This window comes from Monodon monoceros, unplaced genomic scaffold, assembly GCF_005190385.1.
Source record: "Monodon monoceros isolate NGI ecotype Baffin Bay Population unplaced genomic scaffold, NGI_Narwhal_1 Super_Scaffold_6, whole genome shotgun sequence".
NCBI lineage: Eukaryota > Metazoa > Chordata > Mammalia > Artiodactyla > Monodontidae > Monodon > Monodon monoceros.
Window position 1 is genome coordinate 30,598,032 of NW_021703783.1, and position 22,515 is coordinate 30,620,546.

A 22,515-nucleotide genomic window follows, 5' to 3' on the forward strand; every position below is an offset into this window, starting at 1 on the left:
GTTTTATCTATAAAATGAAATTTATACTATCTACCAAAATTTGGGACTCTGATCCAAAAAACAGAAGACACAAAACAAATACTTATGGAGAAAAGGAAGATGTATTGACTCTCTGAATTGAAAATTCCAGAAGTTTACTATTTCAGGTATAACTTGATGCAGGGGCTCAAACGATGCCACTAAATTTTAGTCTTTCTCCATCTTTTGGCTTTTATCTCCTCTTTGTTGCATTTACCCCCAGGCTCTATATATTGTGAGAAGATGAAGATTTGAGCTGCTCCTATAGTCTTGCAGGTTCAAGTACAACAGGGAAGGCAAGTGTTCTTTTCCCAATAGTTTCAACAAAACTCTCAGGCCTGATATTTATGGGCTTGAACCATATCAAATATCCATCCTTGAAATGATCACTACAGCTAAGGAAATAAAATACACTCATTGGCTGATATCTAGGTCACATGACTGCCCCTAAAGCTGAAATCAGTGTTGAACAGACATATAGACAAGGAAAGAAGAAGGTGTGATTCTGCGCAAGAAATTTAGGGTCATGCTTTCAAAAAGAGAGAGAATGAACGCTGGTTAGACCGTAAATAACCGTGATACACTATATTAGTCTGTCATATTTTTATAAAACTAAATGTGACAGTATTCCCAAAACATTTATCACAACGGTTGGTACCTAAAAGTTTCCAGTGCTAAATGAGGCACATAGCAGGTGCTAAGAAAGTGTCAGGTGAATAAAGTGAATAAAAACTAAACGTGCTAGAAGAATTCTTAGAATGAGTATTTTATAGTTAATTTTGCTTGATTTTTCTAGTTCACTGTGATTAATTATCTTGTTGGCAGAAATTATAAGAGAGTCAGTCACATTTATTGTTTGAACAGCTTTCTGAATCTATTCTACTTAATCTAATACGATTATACTGAGGTACAAACATAGCCAAAGCAATTATAGCCTAAATCCAACTTCACTATAGTAGTTAACTCATCCAGCAGATGCCTGGGGGGCTTCTCATAAATCCCCAGATTCTGCTGGTATTAGGCATGTAAAGAAGATGGCATGGCACTGTCCTCAAGAGCTGAGTTTCCTTCTTTCATATCTAAGGCTTGTGGGATATAATAAACATAACAGAAAATATCCACTTAAAGAATAGTAAAGGAAACCAACAATAAAAATAAGCAACTTAATAAAATACAAATTTGCTAATAAAAAAGAATAAATAATCATAGTTGTCAAGAAGTTACTAAGCACTGGTGAAATTTCTGTAGAAAATTTTGGAGACCCTGCTTCAGAAAGAGTGATGGAGAGGGATACTATCCAGGATATTATTTAAGCTGAAAACTGAAAAATCAGAAAGAGCTGTAACTGGAACCAGAGCAAGGAGCTGTTGAGAATTCAGGATGAGTCCTTTAGTTAGGCCTTGAATTGCAGCTCTGCTTCTGACTTGCTGTGTGACTCTGGGCAAGTTACTTATCTCTATGCCTCATTTTCTTCATCAATAAAGTAGAAATAATAGTAACGTTGTTTAAGGACTTATATGACACGGTTTACATTCAAGCTCCTACCTTCTCTTGCATGAACTGGTAACATTCCCAACTTGTCTCTCCATCTCTTAACCCCTCCAACTCACCCACCATGCTACTGCTGAAGCCATTTTCCAAACTGCAAATCAGACTATGTTATTTCCCTTTCGGTGAGTCTTCTTTACTTTTTTACAGAGTCCAAATTATTCAGTATAGTGCAGTCATTCTTCTATGATCTTGCCACTTCTCCAGTTTTATTCTTCATCATGCTCACTCACCCACTCCAACCTTCAACCCTTAGCTTCACACACATTAACTACTTAAGGCTCCTCTAACATGATATGTTGTTCCCTATATCCGTGCCTTTGCACGGCCAGTGCTCTCTGCTCAGAAGTCTGGCCTTGGTAAGCACGAAGTCAATTCCATTATGTCTTCCAAGGCATTTTTATTTGATTCTTCCAGTAGCCCTCAACCTAGAGCTGACCATCATCTTTGTGGGGTTTCCTCCCTCCCCATCCCATATGGATGATATTTTTCCTTTGTGTGTGTGTGTGTCTGGCAATGGGAATGATCTCATAGGGAAAGAGAAACTGATAATGCAGGAGAAAGAGAAGGAATAATTCCAGGAGGAAAAACAATTGAAAAGAAAAAAAAGGAATGGTTTACCAAGTGGAAGCATTGGCCTTTGATAGAATTGGTGATCTTTCTTCCACTGTAACAGAATTATTGCCTACAGGGTGGATACAGATAAACTTAGATTAATATGCTGAGTGGAGGGAAGATACAGTGGTTTCCATTTCATGGCTTCTTTTTTCTCCAAGTGTGGAATAGAATGATTGGCCACAAGTGAAGAGAGAGAAGGCACCCTAGCAGAGTTGCAGAGAAAAAGGGTGTGAAATACTCATCTGGGAGAGCGGAAAGTTGAGGTAATAAGAATGTCTTAGCATCCAATGAGTTCTGAGGGGAGGTCATCAACTGAGAGTGGGCAGGTTGTGTCGGAAAATTGAGGAAAGTGGAGCAGCTTGACGAGGGAAGCATGTGCAATTGTCAGGCAGTGTTGATGGCCCATCTGAGGTTTGTGGGAATGAGTTTACAGTGAAAGTAGTCCATGTAGTTAGCATGGCTGTGCCTTTTCCTCCAGGACCATACAGCTGCTTAGGTGGGAACACAAGGAAGTGAATAGTTGGGCTTAGCAGTGATTGACCTTTGCTGGGTGATACGGTGAAGGCAGAGCACAGCAAGGACGTGGATTTTTATGAGTATCGTGACTAACTGCAGCTCCAAGCTGGGCAAGGAGAGAGGGGAGGGTGTGAGGGAATTATTGATAGTGAAAAGTGGAAGGGTCAACAGGTTCAGGGTCCAGTGAGAGAGCACAAATGGTGGAGTGGGAATGGAAGCTGATCAGAGCATGGACTGCTTAAAGTAGATGTTTTAGAAGTAAAGCAACTATGGAAATGACATTTTGTGAGTAGCCTTTTCTGTACATTGCTATGATATGTTGAATTATATTGATATAGACCCGCCCACAACTAACATATAAAGCACAAAATCTGGACACAGATGACTGTGGATGTTTAGCAGTGCCATTCGTAAGCTACTAAATGATCATTTTATGTTTTGTTCAAATCTCAAGAGTCAACTGTGAAAAACCCTGAATTTCTGTATTCCTACAAAGATAAACCACATGATCCTAATACTTAAAAACAAGTGCAGCTTTCTCAAAAGATACAATATCAAAATAGGAAGGAAGAAAAAAACATGTCTGATGCAAACAGCACGTTTTTCTGGTTTCCTGCCCTGCCTTTGCTCTTTGGTATAGACAGAGCAGGACTGAGTGAAAGCCCATTAAAGGGCAGGTGCCCATGCCGCTGGCCTGATTCTCTAGTTGACACAGCAGAAGTAACGATACAAAATACAAACCACTTGTCACACTCACCTTGATTTTAAGTTTCCCATTTCTATTCCTGACATGGACTCTTAATTACTGGCCTCGTGAATCCATTCCCTTCCCCAGTTAAAAGTATAAACAAAATTAACATCTTTTTCTTTGTTAGGCTGTAAAATTGATTACATTCCCACAAGCCTCAAATGGGTAATTTAAGACTTCCTAAGGCAATTCAGAGTCCACAGTGAGAAGCAGACAACCTGGATCTAGAAAAATGTGGCAGTTTTATTTCTCAAAGGATTCAGAAAGAGAAAGTCGCTAAGAATAGGATAGGATTAAACACTGCCTGTATTTCACAACAATATCATTGAAAAGGGAAAGTGGTTGAGTGAGGAGGTGAGGTTAGGGGTGTTAGCGTAAAGACAGGACCACGTGCTTTCGCTTTTACCCTAATGTCTCTATAAAATGTAATTTATTTACTAGTTGCAGCAACTTGTTTTGAATGTTTGGAGTTGGGGTGTCCGAGCCTGAAATGTTGTAGTCATAGCAATTTGGGTATTCCAGGAGTTTTGTCGTTTATTTTTTACTGAGTTTTATACCTGATTTCCACTATCCAGAAGAGAGTGAATTGAAGCAATATTTTCACAGTAGAGTATCTAGGCTTCTCTTAGCTGTGAGGGTTAAAGTTTTCATATTTCCTACTTAATTCATTTTTAATAAAGGTTTTGTTGGAACAACTAAGCATGGTATTTCACTAGTTACTAATGAACATTACAAAATTTAAGACAATGATATATGATCAATACTACACCTGTGTAGTAATGGCTATGTTGTCTGATGAATAAAAACCAAAAAACAAATAAAATTAAAAGAAAGATATGGACACAATAGACCCCTCTCTCGGGATTGTCAGTTGATATCAGTGACCATCTTGTTTAGACCTGGTTTTCATTCTGACTTGTGTAGACTGATTACCTCTGAATTTTCTCACTCATGCCATGGGCCTCAAGAGCTCTTTAGAGCGTGGAAACAATTTGCTTAAAAAACCATTGCAGGCAGCTTCAAGCCTCAGTTCTTCTTCCAGCAAGAGAATTCCATCTAAAAAGCAGAGGTGTGGTTTTTTTTCTTTTTAGGTTCCTTGTTCCACCTTAGACCCAATCATAAAAAATATATAAAATATTCACAGCACTGTAGTGCAACCAGTTTATGTAAAATCCCATTCTTTCTATAATTTGAAGGATATTTCACAGCAAACTTTACTAACTTTAATCTCCTACTCTACCCTCAATCTCAATAATCAGTTTCTCACAGGATTAGATACTGTGATTTGATTTTTCTAAGGGACTGTACATATTCCCAGAACATAGCATCTTAAAGCACATTAAGCCAAAATGAATGTGGTTTCATTGGGTATATGAAGTGATTCTTCCACTGCAGTCACAAATGACATATGGATGGTTAGCAGTGCCATCCATGCGGGCTTGCCTTTGATTTGTAGATACCCAAGAATTGTCTCCACAGAGAAAATGTACAGAGGTAGCATTTCACTTTTATGTTTTTCATCAAACAGCTTCCTCGTGACAGAGGGAAAGGTATGAAAGTTGTTAGGGAAAACATTCTCTATTACCAGAAGGTTATTTCTTCAGAAGTCAGAGGCTTGTGTGCACTTGTGTGAAGGGAATACTAAGTTAAACCTGGGCTAGAGGATTCTTTTCAGATAAGTAGCCTTTACAAAGCCTCCTTTACCTCATACAAACAAAATTGTCAACAGGTAGCTGCTTATAAGTTATTTTGTCATAGAATTAAAGAAACTTTGATTCTAAAATGTATGCTTTTGTGTACCAATATGAAATCTGTAGTATCTGAAACATTCTCAACCAAAGAAAGAATTGCAAGTCCGCACTTGGGGCTGGTGCTCGGTGGTTTGTGGGATCCGAGAAATCTCACTTGCGCCTCCTCTGGAGCCTGGATCTTACTTCCATAAATTCAGTCCTTTGAATTAAGGCTTGTAATAAAAATTGTATTTTCAATCTTTATTGGTGTGCACCAAACCCTGGATGGGGTCACATTTTAAATAATTACTAATGATGATCCCTTTAAGAAACATTTATTTATCAATTATCTTTATATCTCAAGAGCTACTTGTGAGAGAATGGAAGACTACACCAAATACCAGGTTTTTCTAGGAGATAATTAGAATGGCAAGCCTGAAATCCCAATGGCTTCCTAGGTAGGCAGCCTTAGGAACTCCAGGAAGCAAAAGAAATAGTAGGAGGATGCCCAATATCTTAAAAGGGGGAGGGGGTGATGTTGAAAACAAAGATGCTGTGGGTAACTTTGAGACCTGCTTCACAGTTTTGCTTAGGTTCAATAAGATGACAAGATTGAAGAGTTATTTTGACCTCAGGATCTCAGATTTCTGTTTCCCCGTGATTCTTGGTGATATTGGTGTTGTATGGGTGGTTCTACCCTTTTTATTTTAATAGATTGGTTCCATTTTACCACAAAATATTTAGATATGCGTCTTCTAAACAAACACCAAACCATAGTACAGCATGGAGAGTGTAGAGAAAACACTCACGAAAGGAATGCTTCCCTCTGGAAACAACTTCCCACAGGATGGGGTGTTTTCTCCGGTGCTATTGGAAGGACATCGAAAGTCAATGGATTTCAGCTCCGAATACAGCTCATTTGCTTTAATTTAAAGGTCTCACTTTCAATTTTGTATGGGATGTTTAGGTTTCCTTGTAGACCTCTTAGGAATCACAAGCTTCTTTACTCCTTAACTGTATACTTCATTGCTGTAATCGAAGCTCTTTTGTTGCTATAATTCCTTCCTAATGCTACACTTTTAGTCAAGTATTCTTTCCCTCTAGAGGCATTAATTGTTGCCAATTTTGAAAATGCCCTTGATGGGTGTATACTTTTTGCTTCTGGTGCCAAAACATGTCACTGTTTGCTATTCTTCCTCTAGGTGAAAAGACTTTTTTTCTTCTTGTTCAACATACACTATGCCCTTTTTAAGCTCTGTAGTGTAATTTAGAGTATCTTTGTCTACCAGGTGGAAAGTCAGCATTCTTCATGGTTTCATGTACTTCACCAATTTGCAGTACATGTCTCAGGATAGAAGATTTAAATTTTCTTTTATTTGCTATTAGCTGTGAAATTATTGGTCACTGGAGCTTATGACAGTCTATCCTTGTTAAGGATTTACCTTTGGTTTATAGTACGTCGCCAAAATAAATGGTTATTTTCCAATGACAAGACCTTCACTGAAATACAAAGTTAAAAGGGAAGATACTTCTTCAAATGTAGCATAGTGTACGGGAAAATATCCTCTAGTTTGAAATTAAGTGAGTTTCTCTTTATTTAGTCCTGGTAACTATTTCAGATCATATACAGTTAAACGGATACTTTATTAACAAACTTTATTCCCTTCATTCATACACACGTGCGCGTGTGGGCACACACACACACACAAAATCTACCTCCAGTTAAAGAGGAAATATTATTTAATTATTGTTTTACAAAAAGTTATAAACACTAGGATATATTTTGAAATAAAAGCCATCACCCTTCAACCAGCATCAACTGAGTCCCCACACTGAACAGTCCCCTGTTCCAGGCACTAGAGAGAGAGCATTAAGCAAGACAGACAAATAACTCCCACAAAGCCTGAGTTTTAGAAAGATGGTCTAGATTTCATTTCCAATTTAAATTTATTCTGTCCTTCCTCATCTGATTCTTTACTAAAGGACCTTATAAGCTCCATCCAATAGGAACACGTTCTCCATGATGAGAGCACCAATTTGTGTTTCAGTGCTTGGAATTATGCAATTTATTCTAAAAGTCATCTGCTTCTGAGAGTAGTACAAGTCTATTTTATTATATAAAAATGAAATACACTGAAATTTACTATCATTTTACTGAATATAAATCAAGAAATAGATTCAATATACATTACCTAAGGACTGACATTTCAAGCCCCTTAGCCATGTGTTGCAGTAAATGTGTTTCCTTGTTCATTTACTGCTACATTTTTGAATCACTGCCTCTGCCCATATGACTGTTGATGTCTCTCCCTACAGCCTGGATGAACCCATTTCTTTCCAAGGGTGAGAGCTGCTACAAGATAACAGAAAACCTTGGCCTGAGCTACACAGAACTCTTGCTTATTATAATGTTGTGTAGAACTCAAAAGAAGAATTGATGTACAGTTTAGCCTTTTTTTATTTGAACTTAATTTTGTTTTATTAAAATACAAATAAAAACACAGTACTCTCAGTAGTTTCATAAACATTTTGCTACCTACTTTAACATTCTCAAATATTTTCTTGATTTCACATTTTTGATTTATACATATTTTATTTAAACTTCATTTGTGGTTTTGTAAAGTTTTATGATTTAATACAAAAAACTGCACATCTCCAAATTTACAATGAAAAGTTAAAACACTTTTTTACATGTTGAGAGTAAATTGTGAGGATTCTGGTAACATGGGTTAATTTCAGGTGTTGGGCAATAATTATGAAGACTTCCCAGGATGGCCTAGAGAATATCAGTGAGTTCTCCATCCTGCTGCGGGATTTGATTTCTCTCTGAGATAAATGTCGTTCTGTGTGTGTTTTTCTCTCAGGAGGTCGAGTTGTGTCGTGTTAACAGTCAAGAAAAGCTGGGCCTGACAGTCTGTTACCGAACGGATGATGAAGAAGACACCGGCATTTATGTCAGCGAGGTGAGAAATGCCATGGAGGAGAGGTTAAGGGAGGCAGACAGCGAGCAGTGAAATGACTCACGATGAGAAAATCCTTGGGAGGCTGGAATGGGAAGAATTGGCAATGTGCCAGTAGTTGTCACTTTCAATTAGGAAAGTAAATTAAGTTGCCCAAGTAGTGGAATTATTATCAGCCTATTTAATGTGGATGCTTTCACCACAGAATCCCAGTAAGGAGAAGTGCAAAAATTGTAACATTGTCTAAACCTGAGTAAAGTCCCTTAAGTACACAGGAAGCCGAGCAAAGTTTCTGATCAGCAAACGTTTGTCCTTCTGTTCCCGCTGTGTCTTTTAACTGTCCTGTTAACAATAGCATTGACTTTTAAATCTAATATTCACAATAATCAGATATTTTACTCTGCTGACAGAATTGATAAATTTAAATATCATATCCAAGAAGTGCATCCATTGGTTTGTTTTATTCAGCCCCATAATCACTTTCAAGAAGTGAGGTACTTACCCAGGGAACTGTATTCAATATCCTGTAATAAGCCACAACGGAAAAGAATATGTACATACATGTATAACTGAATCACTTTGTTGTACACCAGAAGCTAACACAACATTGTAAATCAACTATACTTCAATTAAAAAAAGTGAGGTACGTAAATGTGAAATACCCTCAGTGTTAATAATTTTGAAAAAATGTGAAGCAAAATTTATTATTATAGGTGATTTTTTGAAACTCCCAAAAGAATCATTTTATGAGAAGTAGTAAGGTATTATGTGTGTGAGATATATATACATATACACATACAAACATATTTATAATTACACATATACATGCAAACACATATATGCATATACAAGTATATATAGGTATGTTATCTAACTCCTGCATATATGTATGTATACACACACATGTGTGTGTGAAACCATGTATGTATATGTGTATGTGTATGAACCCAAACTGTATACTAATTGCTGTTCTGTGCTGTTCCAAAACTTCTTGGCCGTGACTTTGAAAACATTACGTAACTTACTGAGCTCCGGCTTCCTCACCTAGAAACTTAGTACGACAATGCTTATCACATTACTTGTATAGAGGTGTTTAGACTCTGGCAGAGATAATATAATTAATGAACTTGAAAACTACTCAGCTCTATAAATGTATCAGTTTACCAAAGAATCTACTGACTGGCTCTCACTATGGAAAAATCTCCAGAGAATACTTCACCTATATACTTCTTTTAAATAAACAACTATGATAACCCCTCTGCTTATGGTGAGGAAGTATAAGGAAACACCTGCAGCATTATCTTTTGTAGTATGTACGGAGGTACAAATGCAGAATTTTAATATTAGTTTGATTACTCTTCTGAAGACAAAGTTTTAGTTGTGAATGTCTTGTAAATAGGATACAATTGATTAATCATCCCTTATTTCCTTCAAGTAAGTCTCTGTTTACTATTGCAACATGTCAGCTTTGGAACTTTACTTTTCAGGGATAATAAAAAAGCCACAGGAACAGAACAAAATTACTTGGGAAAAATGTTTCCCTATACATCTTACGTGTAATTATAGTGTCTTTTGTTCTTGATTGATCACTTAAAACTCATTTATTGGCTGGCACCACCTAATTAAAAAGTAATATCTAACATCTGGATAAGATGGATCAACCTTACCCTACACTTGAAATACTTTGCTTTAAAAAGGAAAAAAAAAAAAAGGCTTTGCTAGAATAAGCTCCAATAAATTGTTTGAAGCCTTCATGTGAAATGTGATAGATGGAATTACCCCCAGTGAACAGTAAGTCATCACTCAAGTTTGGCCCATTAAAATGTTGATAAACTCTTAATAGAGCTTTAAATATCTATTTATTCTAAAATAAGTGACAGTTAATATACTTCACCCTATATGTAAAGTAGTGTCTAGTAATAATCTACATGGATAGGATTTTTTCATTTCTTGAGCTACATAGATTATAAATCTCTTTATAAATTAATGTGCTCATAACACAGAAATCCCTTTAATAAGTTTGGACTTAGGGTATAGCTATCAGGTTTTCTCAGATAGCTAAGACAGGATTTAAAAATCACCCTAGCAGAAAGTAAATTTCCTGGGTCCTAGTATTAACATCAGCTGAGGATCATGTCAGCTGAAGGCCATGTCTGACAGTTGGGATACAGAAATGAGTGAACAGATATAAAAAAAATAAATAAAATTAAATTAAAAGAGGGGGAAAGGATAAAAGGAAGGAAGAAACAAAGAGAGGCAGGGAGAGAAAAGTGGTCCACAAATCAAGATGTGCTCTAGTACTCTTTTTTTTTTTTAAACATCTTTATTGGAGTATAATTGTTTTACAATGGTATGTTCGTTTCTGCTTTATAACAAAGTGAATCAGCTATACATATACATATATCCCCATATCTCCTATAATAACTCTTTTAATGTCATTGACTGCTAATCTGACAGCTGTGTAAGTTCTAGTTTAGTTTTGTTTCATTGATTCAATCCTCATCAAGGGTCATATTTTCCTGCTTCTTTGTATGTCTAGTAATCCTTGACTGGATGCCAAACATTGTGAATTTTGCCTTGTTGGGAGGTGGCTATTTTTATTCCTGTGAATATTCTTTTTTTTTTTTAACATGCTCTAGCACTCTTTAATTTTATTGTAATTAATTCTAAAATAGTTCATTTACATTTTTAGAATCAGTTGACAGAAGAAAACTTTGGCATGCACTCTATAAATCAATAGAAAAACTTGAAATACATTTTTAAAAATATTTTTTAAAACCACACTTTTAAGTTCCTGGGAGGATATTGCATATCCAGTTGAAGCTGTGTGTCCTCTCCCTTACAGGTAGATCCAAACAGCATTGCTGCCAAAGATGGCCGGATTCGAGAAGGGGATCGTATTTTGCAAGTATGTGGGATGGTTATTTCCTTTAATTTCCTACTATCTGTCCAATAGTTTTCATTTTATTTTGTTCCTTGAAAAATGTTAGAGAAAATAATTTCTGTTTGTTTCTGGATAGTAACATCTACAAAACTAAAAGTGACCATTTAAAAAATAAGGATAGTGCCATTTAATAAGGAATATTAGCGAATAATTAGTGAGTAAGACATAATCTCTGGACTCAGATACCTCAACTTCAGCTTCCAGCTCCATCACGTACTTGGGCACTTTACTTAACCTCTCATTGCAAGCCTGTTTCCTCATCTTAAAGAATGGTAATAGTAAACTATATTGCTGCAAAGGTTAGATATGATTAAGCATGTGATGTGCTTAGCACACAGTGCATGGTGAGCAATAAGCATTAAGTGCTGTTGTTACTAGCATCAGCAGCAGTTATTGCTGCCTTTTCCACAATAAATTAGGTAAACAGGGATCCCAGTGTTCCACTACTATGAAAGTTTAGAGGTCTGAAGAAGTCTTAATTATTTATAAATGAGTTGCTGGGGACATGTGGAGGACAGAATGTGAAAACATAGAGGCTGACTGAATTCCAGTTTAAAAATAGAGATGGTAAGCACCTTAGAGGGGGTGTGTAGACTGGAAAGAGTTCCCGGCCCAACCAGGAAAAACTGCAAAAGCCAAAGTTTCTGTCCTAAATCTCCCTTGACCTGCGCTATCCGTTCTGAGTCCTTTCTCATAAAGGGTGGCTGGAGGAAGACACACAGCACCCCAGCTCTTATGTCCAGTTTAACCCAAAATAAGAACAGAGGTCCTTGGGGGTTGAGTTTCACTGCAGATAACAACTGCAAGACAGGAAGGAGGACTCAAATGACAAATTGAAGAAGTTACAAACTGTTAAAACATTCTGCAAAAGTTTTAATTGTTATGACAGATCTGTTGTTCCCATTTCTCCTTCCTAGATATGAACCCCTAACGAATGTTTCTTTCAATTTAATACATTTGGATTCAACACTCTACCTGGAAGCAGGGCTTTAAAAATAGACAAGATGCCAGGGCAGCCTTTGGGGCATCCCTGTGTATTTAGGAAGACAGCTGTTTACACAGATGGTTACAGTACAATGCGACGTTGTCGTGAGAAAGTTGTGCCACACGAGGGCTATTCTGCCCAGACTTCTGCTGGCCTTCCTTCCTTTCTTTGGGGGGGAGGGTACTCACTGAATCACACCACTTCTCCATACCCCTTCCCTTCTCTAGCGAGAGGCCACAGAACTCATTTTTCATCAAGGACCCTCTACTAAGGCTCCAATGAGGAAAGAATAAAAGTATGAATTAGAGGTTATGGTCCCACTAGTCTTCAGAAAACTTGAAGAATACATAATTCCTACTTTAATGAGCTCCCTAAGTGATGACCTGTAGTTAAACAAAATGGGATGTGTCTATCACTGGATAACTCAGGGGCAGGAAAAGTGAATCAAGAAACCAAGACTTGCTACCATACTTTCAATGTTTTTCTCACACTCGTGTGAGTAAACGAGTGAATGAAACACGGGTATTCAGTAGAGAGAGTGATAGGATAGATGGAAGAATAAAATCTGCAGTAAAGCTTTACTTATACATCCTCGTTAATAAAAAGGGGTACCATCTTCGTGTGTCATCCAGATAATGAAAGCTTCAAAAATATTTCATTGAGTTTTTGATTTAGAAATCATTTTAAATGTGTTGTTTACTTTGTTAACATCTCCAATTAAATATACTGAAAAGAATGTAACCTTCCTTTGATGCTGAGGGTCACGTCACACCCAGCAATCATCATGCAATGCTATATATAATAGAGCAAAATGCTCAATGGCTGAAAGCTGTAAGATTGTGTGCCCTGATATTAAATGACCCTAGCTGGCTACTTTTTCTGATGCATTGGGTCTATGTTTTGTCATTTTCCCCTTGCTGTTTCCAGCTGTCACTTCTTCCTCTCACCATCTACTCACCACGCCCCATACCCACTACTGTGCACTCACTGGCTCCCTTCCTAGTTTCCAGGTCACCACCTCCCATAGGCTAGATACACAAATACAGTTAGTAAAATGGTGTCTATTAGTTCTGTGGGTAGAGTTTGATAGAAATAAAGTACATGTGTTTCCACAGATTCATACTATGTATTTTGACACTTCCTTATTCTTGGCTCTATCATGGGCAGGTAAAGTTTTCAGATAAGATATTTTCTGGATAATAAGGCATTCTTTAATGGACTTGATTCACTGAAAAAACAACAGCAGGGTTGATAAAGTGCTGTGGTTTGCCTGATTAGTTTATGTTTAGTGACAAATATGTCACATCTAATGAATAAATACCTGTCACATTAAAAAGCCTAGAATTCAATTCTATCTGCACACACAGGAAACAAAGAATCTTGAGGATGATAGTAAAATTATATAAAAGAAAACTGTGACAAAATTGTACCGATAGACAAATAGCTCACGTGTGGCTGGTAAGGAGATTATGGGATACCCTGTAATGAACAATTAACGACTCCTTTCCCAGGGAGATGAGAGTGGGAGAAAGAGAGGATTTCTTCTCATCCTTTAAGTTTCCTGGCTGGCTTTGATTTAAATGAATCTCATGAGAGCAATTGTGATTTTAATTTCCTGTTCACAATGACCTACGTAGAGTATTTCTATGGTCCTGCCTTCATTGTGTAGCTAAAATTTTCTAACTGTGGTGCTCCACGGTCCTGTCAGAGAACCTCACCTAAAGGCACCACACACACAGGTAATCACACGATATTGTTAGAAGGTAGGGGTCATGCAGAAGAGAAACCATGACCCACCTTCGTGAGAACACATTCTAACTCTCATGTGTTTTTTCTCTGCAAGTGCTTGACAGTTCTATTTGCTGTGCTTTTGCCACAAACTGCTGGTATCAGATGTGTTCCCAGGAATTAATATGGGGAAGTCCTTTTACAAAATTGCCGTGCTGAGTCAGGAGAAAAATTAAAGACATACATGATCAGCCGTCTAAAGTAAAGAGTGCTCTAGTCTCACGTTCTCTTTGGCATATACTATTCCATGTAAGCAATCTAATCTCATGTTGGCCAGAAAAGTCAGTCATGTTTCTAAGGATTATTCCTGACAAAACCCTGCAAAAGCTCCAACAGTGGAACAATAAGACTTCTAATCAGCTCTCTTTCTTTCTCTGCCTTAAACTGGTCCTTACCGTTTCTTCCTACTCTTACTTTCTTCCCTTTGGATAACTGTTTTCCCCTTATTTCCCCTTATTTCTTGTTCTTTTCACCTCTGTATTTCTATTCTTCACTCACCTTCTTTCTCTCCACACTAAAATATAAGCACATTTGAAATAAATTTTTTTTCTCTTGCCTAAGATTCCTGGGTTTTCAAATAAGAAATTATATAGGTGGTTGAATGCCAAGAAGTGTAGTTGCCTACCTGCCTATGGTACACTGATACAGGAAACCTAAAAATTGGCATATTCAAGCAAAAAAAGCTATATAAATGTATTTCTAGACTTTTAGGGTTTTACACACACACACACACACACACACACACACACACACACTCATATGCTCCTACAGGAGATTACGCCTAAAGTGGAATTTTGGCTGATTTCTCTTTGTAATTGCCACAAATCTCTCCTAAGCCAAGATAATATCCATTTTGAAACTAATATTTGCATATACCATGCACAGAAAATGAGACAGATATATTATCTAGCAGTTTTTCCTCATTGATAACAAAGGTTAAATATTGCGTTCCTCCTTGCTCTCTTTCCCTCTCTTTTCTTGAAATGGAAGTCTTCCATTAAATTGTGCTGACTCCAGTTCTCATCTATGCTCTCCCCCTTGTTTCTGGGTCCTTCACCTTTCTGTCTGCATGATGTTTCCAGGCTCAGCAAGCTGCCTTCCCACAAGCAATCCTGTAGCTATGAGCCATCATTCAGCAACAAGAGCAAATGAAGGTGGAAAGGTCTCTCTGATTCCATTCCTCAAGTCTTGTCATTCCTTGAAAGGCATCTTTGATGAAACCTATGGCTGCATTTTTTGCCTCAGTATCAATCTGGGTATCAAGCTAATGTCCCGAGTACAACGGGATCTACCAACCAAGTGGCTAAGGTGGCCTTTATTTTGAAAAATAAACAAAGATTACATTTTAATGCCAGTTTTCTGTGACAGATTTCTTTCATTGCACATATGATTCTGGATGTAAAACTGTTTCTACAATGTATGATCTGTCCTCCCAAAATAAAAACATAATGCCAGGACTGAAGACCATGGCTTTCGTCAGTATGAGTTCACAGAGGAGAGAGAAGAACACCAACTATAAAGGAAATCAAATGCAGCCATATTGTTTCTTGATGGCCCTCTAAAAATATATATGAGATAGATATCTTTTAAACTAGAACCATGTTTCCTGCTATGGATTTCAATGTTATGCATGAATTTTATTCTATTTTTTTTTAATTTAATTTAATTTTATTTTTTATACAGCAGGTTCTTATTAGTTATCCATTTTATACATATTAGTGTCCATATGTCAATCCCAATCTCCCAATTCATCCCACCACCACTACTACCCACATGAATTTTAATATATGTGTTTTGTTTAGAAGAAAAGAGTCTTTCTGAGGGATTAAAATATAAATAATCATAGTAATAATAATAACAACAATAGCATTAACAGTAATATGTGCAAGCTTGAGCACTTTCTGTATAACAGGCACTTATTTAAACTGTTCACATATATTAACTCTTTTAATCCTATAACAGTCCTCCGAGAAAGGCACTATAATCTGCATTTTAATAGAGGAAATGAACAATAACATTAACATGTCTGAAGAGTGTTTAGACTAATGGTAAGTAAAGTTTAGATGAAGAATTTGGAAGTATGCATATACTCAAGTGAAAAAGTAGTAGTGAGAATTGTATTTCAAACAGAAAAGTTTAAGTTATGTGAGATCATCCAACTCAGTCTCCTTAGGATCAATGCCTACAATGGAGGGAAGATGAATGATTAGGTCCATAATTGATAGACAAATAGATGCATCACAGATATACTACTAAGGATTACTATGAAATGGATAAAAGCCCTCAAAACTGAAAGAAATCATTATTTTTAAACTACACGCAATTGAGGTGGGGGAGGTGTAGTGGAATCCATCACTGCCAATTTATGTTTATTTGAAGAATAAAAGGGCTTGGACTCAGTACAAAATTTTCAGATACATATTTACCAAAAAAAAAAAAACCCACAACACATCCTTCTTGGTCATTAGTCCCCAGTTTGGAATCAAAGTTTTCATTTTCTAATTTGGTGAATTTTATTTGAGAATTGCCAAAAAAAAAAAAGGGGGGGGAATGTACTTTATAAAAGCTGAATTTCCTGTCCACACATACAAGTGAAAAACTAAGGAGCTATTCATTTGATCACAGTAAGAAAATACAGCATGAAGTTGTATGATTTCCCCCCCCTTTGACTATCACTGTCTGCTTTCTTTGTGCTAAATATGAGTCTAGGAATAATAATCATTTATTGTGGTCCACAGTTGAGATTCCTGAGCTTGTCTTCAGATAATTATGTCTGTCTTCATGAATCAGCCAGAATCCCAGAGACCCGCAAGGAGAAAATGTCAGGAGTCTACTTCATGCTTTTAAGCAGAAATTCTCAGTGAAAGATGTTAAATTAATTATTAGAAAAAAAAATGGTCAATGCAGCCACACTTTCTGAAATAAATACTTATTTTAGATAGAATTACTTGACCTCTTCAATTGAAATTTCTTCCCACATTTTTGATTATGTGTTATGGATCAAAAATCTCATCTCTATGGAATTGAGCAATCAATAAAATAAAAGAAATTTAAAATATCCAAAGAAAAAAGTGTATCAATAAGAGCTAAATACATTTGAACATGAAATGTAGTTTAAAATACAAACTTTAGGAACCTTATTTGCCCTGTAGAACTTAGAAAAAAGAAAAAGGTACATTTCAAACACCGCTAGAATCTTTTGTTTTAATCGAAAGTTTACTCAAGCTTGGCTTCTTTCAGTAAGCATTCTTATTTAAATTTTTTTCTTATTTTATGTTAATTTTAAAAAATTTTATTTAAGTATACTTAAGAGATGAGCCTTAGGATATTTCATTAGTTTTGTTGTTTTAGGGAAGCGGATAGATCCGAGAAAGGAGCTGGAGTAGATGACAATGATACTGGTTCTTCGTTTGATTAGTTAAGCACTGAAAGATATCCCGAGAGTGATTTGGGGCAACTGAGTCAGACCCACACGCAAATACGAAATGATTAAATGAAAACGCAAGCAACAGCAGCCCGGGAGCATCGCCCGGTGAGAGATAACGCGGCAGCTCGCTAATTGGCTCACAGCAAGCGTGCAGGATGACGGATTTCAGTTGTGGTATTGCTGGTCCTACTTCCCCCAGCACCATTATCTCAGAGTGACACTTCCATTACTCTGAGCGGAGAAAGATGAACGTCACCTGTCAGGGGCTGGTTAATTGTGTTGCTAGATGTATGTTGCCAGGGCGCAGGTTGGACATTTATGAACATAACTGCTTCCTCTGATGTCCGCCATCCTTCAGGGATCGATACGGCTCTTACAGTAAGCACGTAATTGAGTGAAGGCACTTACCACTGAGGGGCTGAAGACGAGCCCATTGTGTGAGCTTCATTGTCCATACATTTACCATAAATGAGCTGATATTTGCCACTTATTGTGTGCAGCATTGTGGAAATGGAAACTAATGCGCCACTTTCATCTGTTTTCTAGATAAATGGGGAAGACGCCCAGGATCGAGAGGCGGCGGTGGCCCTGCTATCTAGTGATGAGTGCCGGAGAATCGTGCTGCTGGTCGCAAGGCCGGAGAGTCAGGTCAGAACAGAGAGAGCAAAAGTCTTGAGACTGCACTTTAGGTTCATTGTCTGCTATTCTATAACAGATCAGTGTCACGGATGTTTGTAAAACCAGGCATACAAAATATAATTGAGTCATCTTTCCCAACTGGCCAACCTTATCAAAACAATTATAAGTAAAGACTCCTTAATATGGCTTCACAGAAAGGCAGCTAAACATCTTATTTTTTTGAAAACACAAAATTGAATCATTACTCTCTCCTTCCACTTGCCAGTTATTTAAATGAATTCATAAATGAAAAATGATTGACTTTATGTGATATTTAATTCTGTGTGGATCCTTGCTTTAGTTTTTCATCTAAAAATACTTAATTGGCATATTAAGGTATCTTGAAAGAATCTCTAATGAGAGAAACATTAGCATATCTAGCTATCAACTTAAATTTTTTAGAGTAACTTTTTCCAATAAAATACCTTAAGTAGTACAGTGTAGTTCCATGTATAGTAAATGAATTTTTTCCAACTTTAGTGTGACAAAAACAAATTGATAGCTTTTAAAGAATCTTTTTATATCTTTACAGAGGGAGATGTCATGAAAGTAAAGGAGAGGTAATGGTGGAAGAAAAGTACTATTGGTACTTCTTTTTATATCCTTTTTATCCCCCACTACAATGCAGAAAGGACATTACATTGTCACCATTCTATCCATCTGTCAGTGCTGGATAACCAACTTCAGTGAGTGAAGTTGGTTATATCACCATTTGTCTTTCAGGTTATTGATCTGATATATTTTAGACTCAATAACTACATACTATCTATAAATTACATTGAGTAAGTGTATTTCAGTGTCAGACCGAATCCTGTCTTGAATATAGTGGTTTTAAAAGATCACCCTTTCCACATATATTTCCATTATGCCCTTGACCATTCTGAATGGTTCCCATAAAGCCTGCTATAGCCTAGGGCAGACTAAAGTTACACACCTGAGGTCCTAGGAGTGGGAAAGGAAACCCCACAACTGGCTGTGCTATGTGGGAGTGAATTATTAAAATACATATGAAATTGCACTAATTACCTGGAAATTTTGCAAACTGGTTAATCTCAATGATCCCATTTTCTTGAAAAATAACAGAATAAAGGGGCTAAATACATATTAGTGAAATTAATGGTAAATTGACGAGTACTCAATAGTCATCCTTGCTGTAGAAAAGATATTTCAACTTTATAATGTGGTTTCCCTGCCCTTTCCATGTAACTGCTAGAGAACCTCATTTATTTATAATTAAAGCATTTTCTTTATTATGCCACATAACAGCTATAACATACTGTGGAAAAAATAGAAATTAATAACATAAAACCAGATCCTGTTAATCTTTAATGGCGTACATGTGCTTGGTAGAACCACTGGTGTTTTTGAATATCTGGTTACACTCCTGACCCAAGAGTCAATGTTGGAGGATGAATTTTCAAACAAGACTTTCTTTCCACAGTTGATAAAAGATGGTTGTCTGACTCTGTAGCATATCATCCTATCTGTCAAAATCAAGATCTGCCCTAGCCCCTTGATCCTAAAGAAGCTGTCATGACACTGGAAGGCAGCTAATTGTCTTTAGAAAATCAGATTTCTAGAAAAATAAGGAAAGGAAATGCATTTTAATATCATAATTTAAAAATGTAATTTAAGCAATACATGCTATAAGGTGGCAAAAACAACACAAAACTTGTATTTATATCACCATATTTTCCCATCAGTTTCAGTATATCTCATTATTGCATTTTTTGCATGTGTATTTTATTTAGGGAGAGTATAGAAGTTTTAGTGTGCTTTTTCTAGTCTTTTTTTTTTTTTTTTTTTTTAATGTTTCAAATTCTCTCTACATTCTCGGAAATGATCAGAGTTGCTGGGGGCAGTATTGTGCAACTGTGCAATATTTTTAAATAACTCATTTCTTTCATTCCCTGTCAACTTACTTTCATTTTCTACCCATTTTCTTCCTCAGACCATTATAGATATTGCTATTCTGTCCTATTCCCCTTGGGACACTGGGGCAGAGAGGACTCTTGTAAGAACTGTAGAGAACTTTTGAGAGAAGTGCAGGTTGTTTCTTTCTTGGAAATGCCACGTGTGAGCCTCTACTGTGCAGACAGATCCCCCTGTATAATTATGATAGTCCCCCTTTCCCATGGCTCAACTCAAGGGAAAAGTCTGTCTCTGCCACAGCACTGAACTCAGACTGCCATGAATGTGTGTGTAGGGGGAAGGGAAATGCTACAGGGAAGGGAGGTGAGCCAGAAGAATCTCTCCTGACTTAGTGTGCTGTGTATTCCTCCAGCCTAGAGGGAAGTCTTAATCAAAGTAGACATACACTAACTACACATGGCAACTCAGGGATCTGTGGGGTTAGTTAATAAGAAAAGAGTTATAGGAAAGCATTAATTTCCAGCATGTGTTCTCTTTGTCTTCCCCATCCCTTCATTTCAATTTCAAAAGACTCTGTTCCATCATTCACTGTATCAGTGTTGGCAGATATTTTGTTTTGACCTGATTAAAGAAAAGGCCCTTGCTGTGCTTATAAAAAATAAACATTTCTAGCTTTAAGTAATTTCTTTTGGAGCCTGGCATTTGCAGCTTCATGAAACTTAAAAGGGATTAAAAAATGTAAAACTTGGACAATTATGAATTGGACTGAATTTAAATTTTTAGTCAGCTTAACCTTCATAGCTCATCTGTATATCAAAGTCACCAGAGTGGAACTTGGTCAAGTTATTCAGGCCACAGTGAGATAAATGAGGATGCATAAATGCATTGATGCTTTTGGCCCAGTCAAGTTCGAAATAATTTAAGGTCTAGGTAGCCTTTAGTAAATAAAAAGAAACCTATGATTGCCTTCATTTAATGAATGTGATACATATACACTAATGCCTCTTCTGGTGCAATTTAATGTCTTCTCAGGTTCGTTTGTTTTTAAGTTTTAGAAGTTCAGTTCTCTTAAAGACAAGCTTATTTTTTGTGTTTGTTTGGTGCTTACCCATTTGTCCGGTGGTGAAAACATCTCCCACTGTTGTCAATTTTGACTCACTAGAAAGCTGCTGTTTCTTTGTAACACAGAGTAAAGGGGAGCTTTAACAATAATTCAGTTAATTCAATCAGCATAGACAGTTAATTTATGTAATCCAGCTCCAAAAACCCACTTTGAGGCAAATTATCTGAATTGACTGTCAACACTTATCATATTAACAAGATAACCACCACTTTTCCACTTCCTTTTGTATTGAGAAGCCAAAAGGATTTGTTTGGTTTAGTTTGTGTAAGACTGCCACAAGAACACCTACCTTCAGCACCCACAAAGAAAACCCTGCACACTTCACACGGCTCCCTCACCCTTACGTGCACATTTAAGGTCTTTTTCCTTGGAATTGGGTCTGAGAAATGAATCACAGTAGTCATGGCACAGCATCACTCTTTATTGAGAGTAACTTAGAATTTTCCTTTTTTTTTTTTCAGATGAAATAAATGTTGTCCGTATTTGTGGCAAGCAGCCATCTTGTTAACTTGAAAGTCAGCCATCTAAAAATAAAAAAGCAAAATGAGGGTAGCATCAGTGTGTGTGTGTGTGTGTGTGTGTGTGTTGGTGGGGGGTGCTTTGTGTGGAGTTGCTTTGGGGGTTTTTGTTAAGGAAAAAGACCCGATTGTCTCATAACCCTATTAGGACCATTGCTGTTCTTTAACACGGGGACTGTTGGGGGTAATGAGCATGACAGCTGTGGATTATGCAGTATGCTTTTCATACACTTTGAAAGACGGTGATGTTCTGTGCTGAGGTCTACTCAGTTATGAGAGAAAATCTGTAGCTCTGTTTCAGGGAAGGATAAAAGGCATGAGTCCAATTTTTTTTTTATCACCTTTTCTTCCTTCTGAGAGGTGAACTATAGGAGGCTGGTATTTTGAAGAGAATCATTATGATAAAAGGAACTGGTCAGGCGTCACCATTTAAGTTTACCCTATTTTAGCTTGAGTTCTCATTAACTGAATGTAATGTACTAATGTATTCTTTTGCAGCTGGAGGAAGGCTGGCTAGAAGATGAAAGGAATGAATATTTAGAGGAGTTAAACTCGTCGATGTTGGAGGAACAGCATAATGAAGCAATGCAGAGCACTGCCAGTCAGGTGGAGCAGGTAGGGCCACGATCTGAACTCCAGCATTTGAAATGATGCTAGTTCTTTTTAAAATGTGTAACCATAAATGGAATAAAAAAGCAAAAATCAAAGAGTTTGACCAAACATCTCTGTGATGGTAATTTTTGAAAGCAAATGATCATCTCAAATGAAGCAGAGGGAATAAATACAATTTTTTTCTATTAAGAATATTTCTACTTTGGGAAGCTTAGGGGCCATTGTGGAGAGTACAGTAGTATTCAAATGCTGACCCAGGCACTGTTCAACCTAATTCGGAAATTTAATAGTAAAAAATGCATGTTGCTTCTCAATATACCAGCTAGAGATCAACTATATCTCATGAGGTAACCCCTCCCCCCCAAAAAAGTAATTTCGTATTTTAAAATATTAATGTATGTATTTGAATATTTAGGCAACTTTAGGAAGA

The 22,515-nt window shown here is 36.8% G+C and overlaps 1 protein-coding gene across 2 annotated transcripts in view; it reads left to right on the plus strand.

The window, feature by feature from the left end:
• PDZRN4 (PDZ domain containing ring finger 4) overlaps positions 1 to 22,515 on the plus strand; it is a 371,452-nt gene that overhangs the window by 343,651 nt on the left and 5,286 nt on the right. For both annotated transcript variants that reach the window (XM_029205432.1, XM_029205434.1), the window contains 4 exons: positions 8,043 to 8,141; positions 10,984 to 11,046; positions 17,829 to 17,930; positions 21,972 to 22,088. In XM_029205432.1, the coding sequence (XP_029061265.1) occupies positions 8,043 to 8,141; positions 10,984 to 11,046; positions 17,829 to 17,930; positions 21,972 to 22,088 (381 nt within the window). The remainder of the gene's footprint in view (positions 1 to 8,042; positions 8,142 to 10,983; positions 11,047 to 17,828; positions 17,931 to 21,971; positions 22,089 to 22,515) is intronic.